At 44.4% G+C, this 17,996-nt stretch overlaps 1 protein-coding gene across 4 annotated transcripts in view; it reads right to left on the reverse strand.

Moving 5' to 3' along the window:
- The window catches only part of IQSEC1 (IQ motif and Sec7 domain 1), a 208,750-nt gene that overhangs the window by 5,243 nt on the left and 185,511 nt on the right, over positions 1 to 17,996 (reverse strand). For 3 of the 4 annotated variants that reach the window (XM_027837064.1, XM_027837066.1, XM_027837065.1), the window contains exons 9-13: positions 12,169 to 12,294; positions 10,442 to 10,541; positions 8,061 to 8,222; positions 7,119 to 7,295; positions 848 to 897 (exon numbers count right to left, since the gene is read on the reverse strand). In XM_027837064.1, the coding sequence (XP_027692865.1) occupies positions 848 to 897; positions 7,119 to 7,295; positions 8,061 to 8,222; positions 10,442 to 10,541; positions 12,169 to 12,294 (615 nt within the window). The remainder of the gene's footprint in view (positions 1 to 847; positions 898 to 7,118; positions 7,296 to 8,060; positions 8,223 to 10,441; positions 10,542 to 12,168; positions 12,295 to 17,996) is intronic. The other variant, XM_027837067.1, reaches the window with a different exon arrangement.

The following is a 17,996-nucleotide window of genomic DNA, read 5'->3' on the forward strand; positions in this document are numbered from 1 at the left end:
CTTTTACCCTCTCCTAACTGGCCCAATAGCTCCAGTTCAGCCTTTAATGGTCTACCTCTTCTCAGGTTTTTAAAGGCTACAGTAGGTGGGACCCAGGACAAGCTATGCTTGGGGCGAGTTACCTAGGTTATAAACTTTATCCTACCTAATGCAACCCAAAACAAAACAAACAAACAAAAAAAAAGAGGTAAGAAAGGATCTGCAAGCTGAAGTTGACATGAACAGTAAATATAAATGATTTGAAGATGAATGAAATCTCATGAAATCCACATTGAATTCATCTGTCTCATTGGCTGAGCTCCTCCCACAACCTAGCTATGCAATTCCATGGTGTCATGACTGCAGACATTGAGCAGTTTAAACGCCAAAATAAGCGATGGAGATGGTTGAGCATGGAAGTCAAGAGGTCAGCTAGAACATCCAAGTAGCAAGAACAAAGGGGGAGTGGCCTGTGAGCTGGGGCTGTGGTGGGAGAGGGGGAGTGGGGAGGGGGTGGCAGAGGGGCAGGTGCTTATTAACCATGCTTGTGGGAACAGAGGAGACAGGGTTAGCTGAAACCAAAACACAAAAAACAAAACAACCCAGGTTTCATCAAAAACAAGCCAGTAAGTGGCACTCGGCCCTTTTAAGCTTCGTACCAGGACGGAGTGAATAGCCCAGGCATGCACTTTATCTCAGGCAGGCAGGTTGTTAGAGGGCTATGTGTGTGTGTATTTACATATATATATATATATATTTTTATGTATATATAGGAAGAAGAGGAGCAAAAAAAATACACGTATATAAAATAAAGGTTGGAAAACGCACATCGTCACATCCAGCTAGACATCGGGGGCTTCCTACTTACTTCCATATTGCTGTCTAGCGATCCTGCACTGCTGCGTCGCCCACGCTTCCCTGCCCAGAACATGCAATACCATAGGTTAGAGACCGGTCACAAGATCTGGCTGAGCAATTTCCTCTCTATGGCCTGAGCTGGCGCTGCTACAGGAGCCTCGAAGCGCAACTAGGGAGAGTCTGGGCCGGCACCAACAAGCTCAGCTTCGAGAAGGCTCCCAGCTGCAGGCCTCTGGGGCCCACACCTGGGGCCCAGGGAAGGAGGAGGCTCAGTGGAGAAGCAAATAGCCATTCAGGTGCAAAAAGGTATTTAAAAAAAAAAAAACAACAAAAAACCACACATATAAACGAAAAACAAAACACAGCCCCAAATTTAAAGACCATTTCCTATACTCCAATTCCAGTCTCTCCAGGGGGGTGGGGCACAGTGGGCAGGAGGGATACCTTCACAGTCAGGAGAATCCGATTCTGCCCAGATTCTAAAAAAGGAAACACCATCTTCCTTCCCTCAGATGTCAGGTACATCTGCTTTTTTCAAGGATTTCTGGGCAACTGAGGAGCTTCCAAGTGCTGGTTAAATGGGAACAAGGGACAGGGGCCAATAAGGAGATGGGGAAGAAAAGTGAGGCTTCTTTAGAAACTAAAAAACAAAAGAAAAAAAATTGCTGTGAAGCTACTGAACCTCAGTGGATTTCATATATCCTTTGTGGGGGGAATGGCCAGGAGGAAACTAAACTTAATTTTCTTATTTTTTTTTCTTTTTGAATTTTTTTAGACCAGCCAAAATTGAAAGTGTCCCCTTTTGTTAGGGCTCTGTGGTGTGTGCGTGGTTGTGCAATGTGGACAGAGGTCATCTTGTGTGACCCGAGTTGGCCATATGGGAAGATGGAAAGGTAGCATTGAAACAGGGATCTCTAGGGAGAATCTCAGGACAAATCCCTCCTTCTGCATAAGGTCATCTGACCCCTTAGCCTTCCCTTTTCCACCCGGTTTCATGATGTCTATCCCTCCTGGTTAGACCAGTTGGACAGAGCCTGGTACAGGTCTTCAACAACTGGAAGCACCTGAGCTAAATATGGGATATTGACTCAACTTTACCCAAAGTTGAACACCAGGAATGTGGAAATAGAAAGGTTCTAATGGGAAGGCCCTGCTCCTTCTTACCAAGAGAATGGAGTGGGTGAAATGTCCTACTCTATATCTTTCCACTTTTCAGCTATAAGACACCTAGGATACAGGAAGGTTGAAACTTGGCACTTTTTTCTTTAGGTCAGAAAAACCCTAAGGAAAAACCATTTTCCTTGTCCCTTCCTAACCTAACTGAGGAGAGAGGAGATTCTCTCCTTTTACAATCTAAGTAAAAAGCAGAGGGTAAGAAACGTGCACCCTTTCCCCCTTTCCCCACCCCCCAGCCCTGCTGCGGCCCAGGAAGGCTCACCTGAGTCAAGAAAATAGGCTTAGTAATTAAGCAACTCAGGGGGACTGACTCCTCAAAGAAATATTATTTTTCTATTTGAAAGAAAGGTCAGTCTGAGCCACATGAGGTCTGGGAGATGAGAAAGGTTATCTTTCTCTCTGCCTTCCTGGTTAAAGGGCCCTTCCAGACCTTGCTCTGTACCCTACCTGGGTCCCAAAGAGGGAAGGAAAGCGCTCCTAATTTTCCTGAAGGAGTGAGCTTCACAACCCGTTTTTGCCGGGAGAGAAAGGATCCCTAGAGAAAACTCAAGACATGGAGCTCTCCTCACACGCTCGTCACAAGCAAGAGCAGGCAATCGTCCACTATCCAAATAAACCCAGGCCTGCAGTTAGGATGTTATCGTGGAAGCTTATGTTTCCTCCTCCAAAGAATCTTCCTTCCCTTCCAATGTTGATGAAGAGTCTTTGGGACACAGCAGCTTAGCTGCATCTTCTTCTTCTTCAACATATTGATTAGACTTTCCTTTATTTCTCTGAGCCTTGTGCCCGAATGTGGTTAGGTATGTCAAAGGGTGTGGTCTTTTTGAGGCAGACTTTCCAAAGGTAAGTAGTAAAAACAGAAGCACACACACATACCTTCATGCACACCAATACGTATGCAGAAATCTAGACGTGTCTGCCCATGCATAAGCAAAATACATACCTCAGTTACTTAGCCACCCACAAGTATACCCTCTTTCTCTCTCTCCTCCCCCATATGTGTGCACATATCTCAACCTACACAGATGTCCACAACTTGAAGTAAAATGTCACTGACTACATACCAGGCCCTCATTGATGGATGTCCTGTCTTGCTGAATGCAGATGTGATACCAGTGGCCAGGTTTCCTAATCATCTGGACCACAGATACTTCTTTACAGTGTCTGATATAGAGTAGGTACTTAATAAATGCTGAACAAAGGCTTGGAGCCACACAGACACCATACTGTTGGCCAGCAGCCCCCCGGGGCATCTGGTCCTATTAGTCAGCATACTGAGCAGACTGCAAAATGCAACAATAGCCTCTAGGACCTGTGCTGTTGATGGCCCTGTGTAAGCTGTTCTCTGATGTGAGTGGGTGGGTAGTCTCAGCCTCCCTTAGTCTAGGCATGTGTTTAGAGCCCCACGCCAACTCTGTAGAGCAGCCTATGGGCTCATGCATGGATTGCTGGCAATACATGGTGGGTCTGGGAAGTCCTTCTCAAAAACCTTAAATAATGTTCATCATCTGCTGAGTAAAGAGAAGTTTCGGGAAGGCTGGAAGCCAAGCCTTCAGTCAGCTTCTATTTTTCTTAGCATCTTCAAGGTTGGCAACAGGAAATAGGGTTTCTATAACTGGACGGACCTTAGCTGTGGCTGGTGGGGCGATCCATCGGGGTGACTGAAGGACCCCTCCCCCACCTTCGGCCAACGGAAAGTTGAAGCTGTTGCCATCTTCACTCCTTAGCTGTGCGTGTTTTGTAAGCAGAGATTGGGAAACATTTCTCCAGGCTGAATAAAATCCTCAGCGTGGTGGCCTTGCATTTCTTCAGCATTGCCATACTAACCTGAAATGCAGACGCCAACCTGCCTTTGCTGATAATGACTGAGAAGTCATTAATCCTGGCTCTGCTATTTCCTACCCTAGGGAGGTCACTCTCCATTTCTCAACCTCAGTTTTCTCATCTAGAAAATGAGGGAGTTGAATTAGGCAACCTTTAAGGTCTCTCACAGCTCTATATTTAGGAATCTAGGATCCATTTTGTCTAGACAGTGGGGGCCTTAAGAAGTAAAGATGTTTGCTTTATTTGCACAAGCAGAGCTCTGAGTCATTCTAACTCCGGGCTGCTCTGATAAGGCCAGTCTTGGTAGCATTGGCTAATGGAGTCCTGGGGATGAATAGTCAGTCACCTAGCAAGGAGAGCCTTTTCAAGTTTCTCACCAGCTGTTCATACTAATTCAGTGTATATATATATATATATATATATATTTTTTTTTTTTTCTCCTCAGAATTTAACACTCCATGCAAAGCTGTGAGGGAATATAGGACAAGAAGATGACATGGTCTCTTTCTCTGAGGACCTTACTTTCCTTCCTGGTCATTTTTATAATCTCAGCCTCCTTCCCCAGGACAACGTCCAAAGTTGTGTACTTGACTTCTCGGAAGACTTAAGATTCCAGAAGAATAGGCATCTTCCAAGGCAGCCTCAGTCATCTTCTTGGCAAAATGATAGGATGCTTTTTAAATCCATCTCCACCTGGACATCCTGCTACCCGGGGCGCCTCCCCCCCCCAGTAAGTCTAATGGCTATGTGTACCTCCCTTAGACCTTGCCTTTTACCCTTCTCTCAAGGTGAATGGAATAGAGAAGTTACTAGAATCAATATCTTAAGAGATTCCATGTTTTTACTTTAGGGCTTGTAGAGGGTTCTAGATTTAGATTAATGGCCCCTTTCAACTCAGGATCTGAAAAAAGCATTACTGCTATTATTAATAAGAACCATAATAAAACAGTGCCAATATTCCTTTTTCCACAAATACTTTAATCCAAGATATAATGAAAAAGTCATAACCCTGGCCTTAATCCTTCCTATTGGATGGAATCAAGATCCATACCCTCTGACCCCAAACTCTGGTAGCCAGGAGAAGAAATGACCAACTGCTCTGGCTTCTGAACTAACCTGAGTCACTTGATGACCTCGAACCTCTGTATGGTTAATGGAGGGGTGGGGAAAGGGGGGTACAGACAAGCTGGAGATGCCCCAGACTAAACTTCTTTCTATTACTTAGCTCTGGAAAGGAACCGTGATCAGGGTCCAAAGGTCTTATGGTGGGAGGTTCTCTACCAGCCTGGAAAAAGAGCTGGGCCTCAAGGGTCCTGAAGGTGACTCTTAGCTTAATTTGAATGACAAGACTGGATAATAACCAGCTACCAGAAGCCTTGGTATTTATGCCAAATAACAGGAGAGGATGGCAAGGAGTCAGGGAGGGAGTGGGTTGGTTTTTCGCACTGCACAGCACCAAACAGAAGCGACTCGTAGCCTTTGGTGCGCAGAGAGCCTACAATTAAGTTTAGTTGGGTTTAACAAATCCATTGCTTAAACCCTTTATGTGGTAAATGGATTTCAGTTCTGAACTGTGGAAAAAAAACAAAAACCAAAAAAAAAAAAAAGAAAAAAGAAAAAAAAAACTTTTGGAAATGAGCATGCCAGGAGCAAGGTATGTGCTGCTGATACATGGAATGGTGTCATGAGCAGAAGGAATTGTCTTGCAGATGACACATAACCTTCTGCCTGAGCATGGCTATGTGGCAATGCTGGAGAGACTGGGATGGAAAAATCCTATGGGGAAGAAATAGTGGAATCAGGATTCCTTCCCAGTGGTCTACAGGTGGGTGCTGTACCACTCTGTTACCAGCCGGCTGAAGATGGGATAGCTCTTCTCGGTCTAAAATGAGCCTCAAGAAAAAAATCAGTCGATGACTATGAAATTCTTTTTCTAGTCTAGGGCCAATTCACCTTAGCGGGTGAGAACTTGTGTTCTTGGCTGTGAGGCAGATGGGGATATCAAGGAATAGATAGTCTAATCATCAGAAAGGTCACAGCAAAGAGATTTGTAATAGACACCTATACATCCCATCTGACAGCTAAGTCTCTTAGTGGCGACCCCAGTGGAACCTCCTTCCTGCTACTTCTACAGAGAAGCCATCTAGGCAGCGAACAGACACAGAACATACAGGCGTTTGAGGATCATGGCTATGCTAAGGTGCAGCGGTTAAAAACAAGCCGGGCATTAGGATTCACTGGCAGCTAACATGGTTTGGTTCTTGGTCTTTCCCCCTCGCAGCTTCATTTCCACCGCCACGGCCCCAGCGTCCCTATCCCATTGGCGCTAGCAGCCCACTAAAGGTTTGGGCACTGCGCAATTCCAGGGATCTGGGAGATGGACTGGAGGAACCTATTGTTTGCTGGGTATTAATGACTGGTAGCAAAAAAAAAAAAAACCAAAAACCAAAAAACAAATACGGAAACAAAGCAATGAAGAGAGGCACATATTGCACTTTTTGCTGAGGGCTTTTTTTTTGTTTTTGTTTTACACCTTTCTATTAGCTGCTAATGCTGAGTTTGGTGGCATCTGGATTTCAGTCACCTCAGGAGCAATGACATTTTTAGGACGTGCGTGCCGATCAATCAGGACTTTTCCTGCTCATCAGGCTAGAGTTCTCTACAGACAACTCAAGCCAAAGGTAAAGACAACCAAGGGAAAGAAGAAAAATCCTGTTTAGAGAGAGCCTACCACAAGGTGCCTCTGCTGGGGAAGGGAGAGAGGGAAGGAAGAAGGGGGTGTCAGGTTCTAGGCACAATTTAGTAGGGCTTCACTCAATTTCATTCATCAGTGTAAAACACAGGTAAAAACTTCAGCACAAAATACACAGGACACAGCTGCTAATGGGGCCCTGTTCTCTTGCTGTCTCTCTCTACACATTACAAATTCTTAAAGGAAAAAAAATACTTAAAGTAAAATGGGAGAACTAACTAGTTTTATTCCTAGACCAAGTTCCCCTCTGTGATGACACTTAAGATTGGGTTCTGTCTTCTTTCTCTTTTAAAAGTACAAACAGCAAAAACTAGAACTGTTTTGTATTGTCAAAGCTATTTGAATTTTCATGGGGAAAAAAAAATAGTAAAACCAAACAATGTTTTGCTAAGAAAACTTGCACACATGCCCTGCCTGGGGCTCTGCTGTGTTTCTTTCCATGGGCACAATGCATGCACAAACTGTCGGGCTGCTTTTCCGAGTTTTGCATGCATTGCACTAGGAAGGCAGAACTAAGCCCGGCTCTTACCCGCTTCTGAGAGGTCACGGAGTGAGCTGCTGAGTGCACTCCGCTTCAGGCCCTCGCCTGTGGCATAGCTGTCATCGAGGCAGGCACGGCTCAGGGTCCCATTGCCGGGCTCTTTCTTCAGGCTGGAGCACTGGGACATGCTGGGCCGGACGACTCCTTTCTGTTTCTCAAGCTCCGCTGAAACAGATAGAATCGATGCATGTTCTCGCGGTTACCAATGCAAAGCATGTGAGCGCCAGGGGGAAGGGGAGCTCACCAAGACTGGAAGTCCTAGTGGGGCAAGGCCAATGGAGGGACAGAGAATCACTCAACCAGCCTTCCCAGAGATGCTGAAAACCCTGAGAGGGGGATTGCCCGCTCCTGAAGGGAAGCAGGTTGACTTAATGGGAGGATCTGGGCCTCAGAAGTCTAGTCTGTCACACCATCTCTCTGGCTTGATGGGCAATTTATCTAAGACCTTTCTCTTGGCTTCCCCCTCTCTGTCTCTGACTCCTACCACCCTAGGACAGGAAGGATGGGCCATCTGAGTTGATGTAATTCCAGGGGTAATATGCCTCTCTGCGAGAGCACAAGATGCCACTGACATTATTTACAAAAAATTACAATGGTAATAATAACAAGTGACATTTACCTAGCAATTTAAGATTTCAGAGTGACTTCATCTAACATCATTATTGTGATTATTGACCCGATGTTGCTGAAGAGAAGCTGGTGGGGGGAGACTCAGCTTTCACTCCAGCAGTCAGTCAGTGCTCAGCCCCCACGGAATGGGGTCCAGTCCCTGGATCTCCATCTCCGCCTCCCGTCTTGGTGGGGAAGGTTTCCTCAGATTCCCACACAGTCACACAGCCAGGAGGGTCTGAGAGCACCAAGATCTCCAACCTGAGCTAGACAGTATCTTTACATTCAAGGCTTAAACCGTGTATGAGCCTTTTTACTTACACTCTATTCTATGCTTTTCCATTTCCTGAACTTCCGCGATGGATTCCCTCAAGTCATCGGTGAATTTCTTCCTGTCCTGGGGATTGGGTGCGTTGAAATTTATCAACACTTTGATGTCTGCTCCTGGGACAGCAGATGTGAGCCGGATGCCATTAGGATAATCTGTAAAGGAAAGGAGAACGAGTGGAATTTATGTTTTTGTTTTTGTTTGTTTCTGGTCAATTTTTCCTCCCTGAATTTAGGGCTTGGTTTTCACCCAGTTCAGAGTGTAATCCTCCAGACCTCAAGCCTTTAAAAGACTTGGCCAGTGTGCTCAGATAGGTGGTATGGTGGACAGAGCCCCGGGCTTTGAGGCAGGATTTGAACCCAGGGTCTTTCTGGTTCCACTACTGGCTCTTGCTATCTCTTATACAAGAATAGAAGATAACAGTGAGGCAGAAATCCCCCTTGGTCCCTGGTTAGACCAGGGGCAGCTCAGTGGTAGAGTGGAAAGAATGCCAGGCTGTGAGTTGGGAAAACCTGAGTTCAAGTCTGGCTTCAGACTTTCTAGCTGTGTGACCCTGGGCAAGTCACTTCACATTTGTTTGCCTCAGTTTCCTCATCTGTAAAAATGGGGATGATAATGGTACCTACCTCCCAGGGTTGTTGTGAGGATCAAATAAAAATATATTTATAAAAACGCTTAGTGCAGTGCCTGGCACTGCACACAATGAATACGTATTCATGTTGTTGTTGCTATTATTATTTTTTTTATTAATTTATTTTTAGTTTTCAACATTCACCTCCACAAGATTTTGAGTTCCAAATTTTCTCCCCATCTCGTCCCTCCCCCCACCCCAAGACGGCATGCATTCTGAATTCCCCTTCCCCTAATCTGCCCTCCCTTCTATCTCTCTCCCCCTTCTCTTATCCCCTTCCCCTTCAATTTTCCTGTAGGGCAGGACAGATTTCTATACCCCATTTCCTGTATATTATTATTATTTCCCGGTCCTAGTGGCTAAGCTGGGAAGCTACAAATTTGACATTTCCTTATTCCTCATAAGACTAGATTCCTCAGCGTTTCAACTGCTGGGCCCTTGGGAATGCCCTAACCTGTAAATACACAGTGGGCCAAAAAGTTTCCCAAGAAGACAAAGCCAATATTGGAAGAATTGTGTTTGTTTTTAAAACATTACTATCATTCCTCAAGCGACCCTTCTTCAAGCAGCACCATCTGGGATGAGGCAATCCTCAGCCCCACCCCAGCTGCAGCTCCAAGGTCAGTGTGTTCCCAGCAGCAGAACTTTGGAACACGGAGTCAGCAACAGGAACACCTAAATCACAGACCCTGCCCCAGCACAGGGGAGCAGACGGGAGCAGAACCCAGCCCAGCCCTATCTAGCCCATGGGTCTCAGGGGAAAGAGAGGCAGCTTAGCAGGCAACCCCTGACCTCAGAAAAGAGAGGAGTGCTTAAAGCCGCCCAAACAGCCTCTCCTGGGTCGTCTCCTAGCCTTTCTTATGCCTTTTGCTACAGCTTCTAGATTCCTAAGAATCTCCATTATTCAGATGTCTTCACAGTTAAGGTGGAGGTGGGGAAGATGGGTAGGGGAGAGAAGGAAGGAAGAAAGAAAGAGACAGAGACAGTCAGAAGCAGAGGGAAAGAGTCAGTAAGAGAGAAATGGAGATGGAGACAGAGATGTGCCTATAACACTGGTGTTACCATCACTTTGTAATTCCCTACCTACCCAGGGAGTTTGATCCAGGAGACAGCATTCCTTGGCCTTTCCCCCAGTACACTTCTGGGGGTGGGGGTGAAAGGACATCAGGAGAGGGAAAGGAAGGCATAGCAAGTCCTAAATTTGGAAGAGTGACAGTTCCCCAAAAAGAGCTTTCACAAAATTTGAGAGCTGTTGGGGACCCTGGGGGGTCACTTAATTCAAGCCCTACATGGATAGAAATCTCTTCGATAGAATTTCTAATAAGATAGCATCTAGCCTCCTCTTGAAAGGTGCCCAGTGATGGGGATTTCATCACCTTCCCAGGCAGCCCACTCCATGTGTAGGCTCCCTGATGGCGGGGACGGTTTCATCTTTGACTTTGTATTCCTAGCGCCTAGCCTAGTACCCGACATAGAGCAGGAGTTTAATTAAGGCTTGTGGATTGATTGGGGCCACCAATTGTTAGGGAGTTTTTCCTTACATTGGGCTTAAATCTGCCTTTTCCATGCTTTGTTCCTAACTGCACCCTTTTGGGCTAAGGAGATCAACTCTGATCACTCTCCCACATCAAAGTTACTCAGATATTTTAAGATAGAAGTAACGATCCATCCCTGAAACATTCTTAGGACAGCTATCCAGCTCTTCATGAGGAGAGAAAATGGGGGAGGAAGAGACAGACTTACACTGATTCTCAAAAAGTAGGACCTGCATGCCATAAAGGGAAAAAGACTGGCGGAAGCTGTATGTCACAGAATTCTTCTTCTTCTGAAAGATCTTGGTGACCTGAGGACGGCAAATGTATTATACCATTAATGATAGTGCCAAAGGGAAAGACCCTAGGATAATCCATGCCTTCCATCTTCTTTTCCTTTTTCATCTTAGGAGAAATGTGCACACACACTCTGTCTGTGTCTCTCACGAGCCTTCTCTCTCTCCTTACTCCTTCTCTTCCAATATGGGATATGCTTCCCATAGTAGAGTCTTTGCCCTCCCCTTCCACCTGGATGCCCTTTAAATCCCTTTATCTCACACTGAGAAAAGTCTTTGCTGACACTGGGGAGGATTCTGAACACCTGCTCGTGAGATTGATCTCATTTGCACAAACACCCCCTTTGGTGCTACAATTCATCAGATGGCTTTTGTTCACTCTGAAGCCTTTGTGGACCTGAAAGAGAGTCTCCTGAGAGTCACTGCAGGCTTTATTACAATCCTATGGTCCAGGGTGGATGCAGAAGCACTTTTATTTACACGCTTGAAAAAGCCTATTCTGAAAGTAGTGCAAAGAGGCACACTCTTGTGGACTTAGTACCAAAGGGAAAGGGATGGAATTCAGTGAGCGAAATATAGAAATGATGCAAAGAAGTAAGACCTCACTGCCTTCTCTTCCATAAACAATACCTAGATATAAGATAACCGCTGTTCTAAGCTCATGACCCCTGATGCTTCAATCCACACAGGATTCTGTAACTGGCCTCAAAGCCAATTACATACAAAACCCTGCTCATCAGTTACTCTCTTCTGAGTCGGGTCCCATCCTGGAGAAGGGAATATTCCTTTCTAGAAGCTAAGAGCTGGGGCCCAAAGCAGATGCCCAAACTCACTACAGAGGGTAGCAATCAATAGGAAGGCTATTGTGTTCTCATAAGAAGGGGACCTAGGAATCAGGGAGAAATGTCTTCTATAGCAAAGACAGACAGTGACCTATGGGCCAGAAATGCCAAAGACTAAAATCTACTTCTCTGTCCACTCAATAGAGAAACACTCTTCCCCAAAACTCAAATTCCCTGCTAATCTGTGAAATGAAACAGCTCGACTAGATCAGGGGTTGACCTTTTTTTGGTATTGTGGACTGTTTTGCCCATGAATACAGTGCTTACTATTTGTCAGTCTCTGGGCACACCTTAAGTATATTAAAATAAAACACAGAGCTAATCCTATTGAAATATAGTCAGTAGACAGAAAGACTCAAATCCCCCATGATCTAGTTGCAGGTCTAATAACTACAGTAATTTTGAGGTAGAGATGAGCATAAACTATATTTCAAGATAACTGTAATGTGATACAAAAATATCTGTGATTTCTATTGCTGACAAAGTCATAGGTACTGCTAATGCCACCGTGGTTTGCTGCCTATGTTCACAAATAATTGAAGGAGATGCTAAATTACAGTTAGAGGTTAGCAAAAATAAAGATGTGAGTTTTTTCCTATCCAAGTCCACAGACCTGCCCCTGAACTGTATTTGTGGGCCCTCAAAGGGACCGTGGAGCCCAGGTCAAGACTCCTCGGATGTGTTGATCTCTAAGGTGTCATCAGGGGCCCTGAGATCTATGACACATGGCCTGGGCTTCAGGAAAACTCCAGAAGAGGTTCTTAGTGTATGTGAGGATACACTGTGGTTAAATGACATACCACAAGGAGGTCGTTAAATAAGAAGATTTCTCGCTGGTGTAATCCAAGCTTCTGGGGTTTATTCGGATCTGGCACTTCAAAGAGACGGCAATAGCAAACGAGCCTCCGATGGGGAAGGGAAAGTACCTGTGGGAAAGGAAAAGGTATTGATGTCAGTCATAAACTAGCAACTCCCTTACAGCCAGGCCAAGGTGCTGACTCCTAGGTGATCTGCCTATGCTGCTGACTGGCACAGGGCTGATTAATTTTCCTAAAAGACCAACCTGATAACCTCACTCTCCTGATCAAAAAGCTTCAGTGGCCTTCCAGTGTCTATCACATAAAGTTCATGTTTCTTAGGCTGCCATGCGAGGCCTGCTAGGCTCTGGCTCCCCACTCCCTCTTCTAGCCTCACCTGCCAGGCTAGGCTAGCTTCCTCTTCCTTTGAACATCCACCTCGCTACCTTGAGCACCTCAGGTCCTCCCCTGGAATGTCCTTCCCTCCCTGAGCAGTCCAACCTTAACCTTCAAGACTGAGCTGAGATCTTACCTACTGACATGGAGTTAGCCCACAGTCATTTCTGCCACTCACTTGATATATCATGTACTGCCATGTGTATTTCTACTAATTTTTAATGTGCGTTTGCTTTCCCAATTAGATCGTAAGCTCCTTAAGAATAGGATTCAGGTTTTGTGTGATTTCTCTATCCCCAAAGCACCGAGCATGCTGTAAACTGGCTCTCAGTAAAGTCGCTGGGTGACTGATGCTCAGCACCTTTTTATAGACCCTGGATCAGCTTGAAAATGGTCCTCTTGGCGAGATTCAAGGGAAAGAGGAGGCGAGGCTGGTCAGGATGGGGCCTGTTTCTTTCCACAAACAGAGAAGTTCCCTCACTGGCATCTCACTCAACCTGTTCCAGAAGCCTTACCTCAAGACTGGTTTAAAGAAATGGGCAAATAAAGGAGAATGGACTTGCCAGCTAGCCCTGGGATATGCCAGAAAAGGGAAAAGAGCGTTCCTTTTCCTTTCCTAGAATTCGTTTTTATGGTCATGAATGGAGGGGATTTGGTGTACGGGGGAGAACTGAATGATGAATCCCATAGTCCCACTGTGGCTTGGTTCTTCTCTACACCTGGCCCCTGCTCCCACTCGTCCTCTGCCACCCTCAAGAAGTAGGCTTTCCCTCTTTGAGGTCCCTTCTCACCACATATACATCCCATCCCTCCCGCTGTCTGAGACGAGAACTCAATTCAGATACTGGTGGCTCTCTTCTTTCTCCAGTTTGGTGCCTGGCTCACAGGCACCCTCTCTACCCCTTTACCAACACCCTGGCTTCCCAGTTCCTTCTTCTCAACCTCACTTGCCGGCTCTCACTCCACCACAGTCACACACGGGCATGGCCAGGTCACATCCTTGATTTGCCATCACCCACATGTGTTTGACTTCTGTGATGAATAATTCTGAAATTCCATGATTCAATGCTAACTTCCTATCATTTCATTTCTTATTATGCCTCACTTTTTCTGTACTTATTCTTTATCCTCCAGTTCCCTTCATCTTTCCCAATCTCAACTTTATAGTTAACTAGTTGAACATCACACAGCCTCTGCTTTCTTACTCTCTCATCCTATTGACTCTCGTGTCTTGGCCAACACCAGTCTGGATTATCCGCCACCATCTTCTTCCTCCACTGCTCACATGCAGTTAAACCAAGTTTACTGGTTCCGCTACAGATTTATCTTATTTAATCTCAGCTGGGTCTTCACCACCTCAAGGCAATCCTTTAACTCTTCCCTAAATGACTCTCAATCACATTCCCCATAGCAGTTGTTTCAAACCTTTTCCTTTCTTCTCAAGTCTTCCATAGACTTTCTCACTACCAAACAGAGACTCTTACCTTGTACTTAATTGAGAAAATCAAGGCTGTTCACCATAAGCTCTCCCTTCTCCCTTTTTCTATACCTGAAAACCCTTTGCTATTGTCCCTTATTATTCCCTTCCTTCCTTATCGTGTTTGATGAAGTACTGTCCTTCTCCTCACCAAGGTCAACCCCTCTACATACCCCTTAGATCTAGTAGACTCCCTTCTCCCAACTATCCCCCATTTCTAATCCTTAGTTTCTCCCTTTCTGCTGCCTACAAATGCACCCAAGCACCCAAGCCTCCTCTATTCTTTAAAAAAACAAAAAACAACCTCACTTAACCCTACTCATTATGGCTTTTCCAATTTCAAAGTGGCTTCATTATTTACACTTTATCTCCTCTCACATCTTAACCTTTGGTAAGTGACTTCTAACCTCGCTACTCAACTGAAACTTCTCTCTCCAAAGTTAGTAGTGATCTCTAATGGCCCAATCTGATGGCCCTTTCTTATCCTCATCCTTCTTGATCTCTCTGCAGCATTTAAAACTGGGAATTACACTTTCCTCTCTGGGTTTTCAGGTTACCCCTCTCACCCTGGATACCCACAGCTGCTAGTGCTTTTCCCCACCCCTCATTATCATGGATTTCTTTTGCTTGTATAGCCATTCTAATAAAGCATAAACTTCTTGAGGGCAGGAGTGTCTCATTTTTGTTTTTGTATTGCCAAGGCCTAGTACAATTCATGTTACATAAAAAGTACATAATGAATACTTGCTGATTGATCCTGCTGGGGAAGGGCTGACACATGCAATGGTTTAGCAAATGTTGGAAGGGGATGGTACCAGGGTTTCTTTGGAGTGCTAAAATCCAAGGGTTAAAATGAATGGGAAACCAGTTGGAGAAGCAGAGATTCAGGCTGAAAGGTTAGTGCTGGAATAGGAACTAAGATATAAGTAGCATTGGTTTGAAGTTTCACCTCATACATTGCAAACTGGCGAAAATGATAAAATATGGCAATAGTCAAAATTGGAGGGGCTAAGGAAAGATAGGCACACAGTTATACTATTGGTGAAACTGTGAACTGGTCCAAATAGTCTAGAAAGCCATTTAGAATTATGCTTAAAAAAAAAAAAAGTGACTAAAATGTGGGACATAAACCCCAAGGAGAATAAAGACAGAAAGAAAGGACCCTTATCTTTCAGAAAATTCACAGCCGTACTTTTTGTGGTAATGAAGAACTGGAAATAAAATAAGATACCCATTCCCTAGGGAGAGACTAAATAAATTGTGGAACATGAATGCAGCAGCACATTGTTGTGCCATGGAGAATTAATCAGAAGAATCCTGAGAATTGTGGGAAGATTTCTATGGAATTATGCGGAATAAGCAAGCAGAACCAAGAAAATGGCAAAGACCATGGCTGAAACAGTGTAAAGGAAATGAATAAAAACAAATGAATCCTCAACCTACCCTCAAGCACAGGACTAAGTAATTATAAAGGTCAAGAGGAGAGATAAGAAAGTGTCCTTCCCTCCCTTCCCTGCAGAGGTGGGGGACTACAGGTGTGGATCACAGCTTACACTATCACACTGGACTGATGTGTTGATTAGTTTTGCTGACCTGCTTTTCCCTTCCCTTTTTTCTTTTTTCTTATAAAGATGAGTTTGCTGGGAAGGAGTTGGGGTAAGGATATATACTAAAATGTAAAGAGGTTAAAGATGAAAGATAGCCATAAAAACAAAATCATATCTAACACTTATATGTTAATATATGACATAGTAACATGTTATTTAAAGCACCTTAAAGATTACAAAGAGCAATTATTAAGGATATATTCTAAGAAGGATATACAAAAACAGAAGATATCAATAGAAATAAAATAATATCTAATATTTATATATGAATATACCATGCATATATGTTAATATATACACGATGTTATTATACACATGATATATTTTGTATAAATATATGTATGTGTATATATGTATACAAATAAATTATTCACAGAATCTTAAGGATTGTTAAAGTGCTTTGCATGTTATCTCATTTGAGGCAGCTAGATGGCGCAGTGGTGCTAGGCCTAGAGTCAGGAAGACCTGAGTTCAAATATGACCTTGGACATTTACTAGCTGGGTGACCCTGGGCAAGTCATTTCACCTCTGCCTGCCTCAGTTTTCTCAATTGCAAAATGGGGATAATAACAGCTACTTGTAAAGTGCTTAATCCAGCGCCTGGCACACAGCAGGTACCTGGTAAATGCTTAGTCCCTTCCTCTTTCCCCCCAGTATTCAGAACAACTTTGTGTAGTAAGTGCTGTTATTATCCCCATTTTACAGATGAGGATACTGGGGCCAAGGGAAGTTAAATGACTTGCCCAGGGTTACACACTAGTAAGTGTCTGAGGCTGGATTTGAACCTGGCATTTCCGGACTCCAAGTCCATCTCGCCATGTACTACGCCATGCTAACTTTTACAGACTGGCTGGAAGAGCTGGTAATCTGTCTGATTTGTCCCCTGTCCCTCATGCTTCCATCTTTTATGGTGGCTGCTGGCATTATCCACTCCTGCCCTGCTTTGTGATGTTACTATGGTCACTCTGCACTGGTTCCAGTCCATCCCTTCATTATTCAGCCACCTTGCAATATGGCAATGGACGATGATGATCGATTTGGAAATTACTTCATATGAAAAAGAGCTGAAAGAATTGGGAATGCTCAGCCTGGAGAAACATCAAGGTTGCCTTCTTCAAACACCCAGAAGAATACGATGTGGAAGACAGAGCAGACTGAGTTTGTGGTGTTTAAGAGGAAGAAACGAGGGTTGACATGTGGAAGCTACAATCAGCTAGACTTCAGCTCAGCATATGAAAGAACCTTGTAACTTTGAGGACTGTCCACAAACTGGGCAGCTTGTCATATGGCTTGAGCATCACTGAAGGGATCCAGGCAGAGGCTGGACGCCTTTCTCGTCAGGGACATGGCAGAGGGGCTATAGTACCCATAAGTGCTTCTGAGTTGGGGCAGATGACCTCAAACTCCCTTCAAATCCTAACATTCTTTGATTTTAAGGATCTATAGGGTCAATCCTTACAAATTCCATTCCCTAAAAAGTTGCTAGTATGATGTCTGATCTTTTGTACATCATATTAATGTCAGTGACCTACAGCCCATAGGACAAACTCTGATTTTGCACAGCACTTCATAGTTTTTAAATTTCAAAACTTTCCAAAATATTTCCAATTTAATTTTCATTAAGTCCCGAGGAAGGCACAGTAATCAAAGAAATTCATGTGACCTTTGGCTACTTTAGCAGAATTGTCTAGAACGCAGGAAGTTCCATCGTACTCTACTGTAGTCGAACATCTAGATGCTCTAGTATCTAGAGTATTGTGTTCAATTCTGGGTCCCCCCATTTTAGGAAAATCATTGAAGAGCTAGAGTATGTTCAGAAAAAGGTGAAGAGGATGGTGAGGAGACTCAAAACCATATCTTGTGGGCATCTGGAAGACCCAGGGATATCTAGCATAGAGGAAACAGTGCTTATGGGAGGCGTGGCAGCTATCTTGGAATATCTGAAGGATGGCTATGTACAGGAGCAGCTTGTGTTATTCTGCTCAGTGCCAGAAGACTGAACTAGTACCAAGAGTCAAAAGGGACAAGGAGGCAGCTTTTGATTCATATTGATTTACTAAGTTAAGAAGAACGTTCTAAGGATGGAGGTGATTCAGAAATAGAATGGAGTACTTTGGAAGACAGTGACTTTCCTATCCCTAGATGTGTTTAAGGAGGGTTGGATGACAACTGGTCAGGGACACTGGAGATGGGTTTCATGCTGTAGGTAGGAGCTGCAGTGGGCTACCCCTGAGGTTCGTTCCAATGAACAGATTCTGTGACTAACATCTACATTTTCCAAGCGAGGAATCTAAGGCTCTTCAAGGTCTGGCAGCTTGCCCAAGGTTATATGATGAAAAAGTTAGAACATT

Source organism: Vombatus ursinus, unplaced genomic scaffold (assembly GCF_900497805.2).
Source record: "Vombatus ursinus unplaced genomic scaffold, bare-nosed wombat genome assembly UNPS02014820.1, whole genome shotgun sequence".
Lineage (NCBI taxonomy): Eukaryota > Metazoa > Chordata > Mammalia > Diprotodontia > Vombatidae > Vombatus > Vombatus ursinus.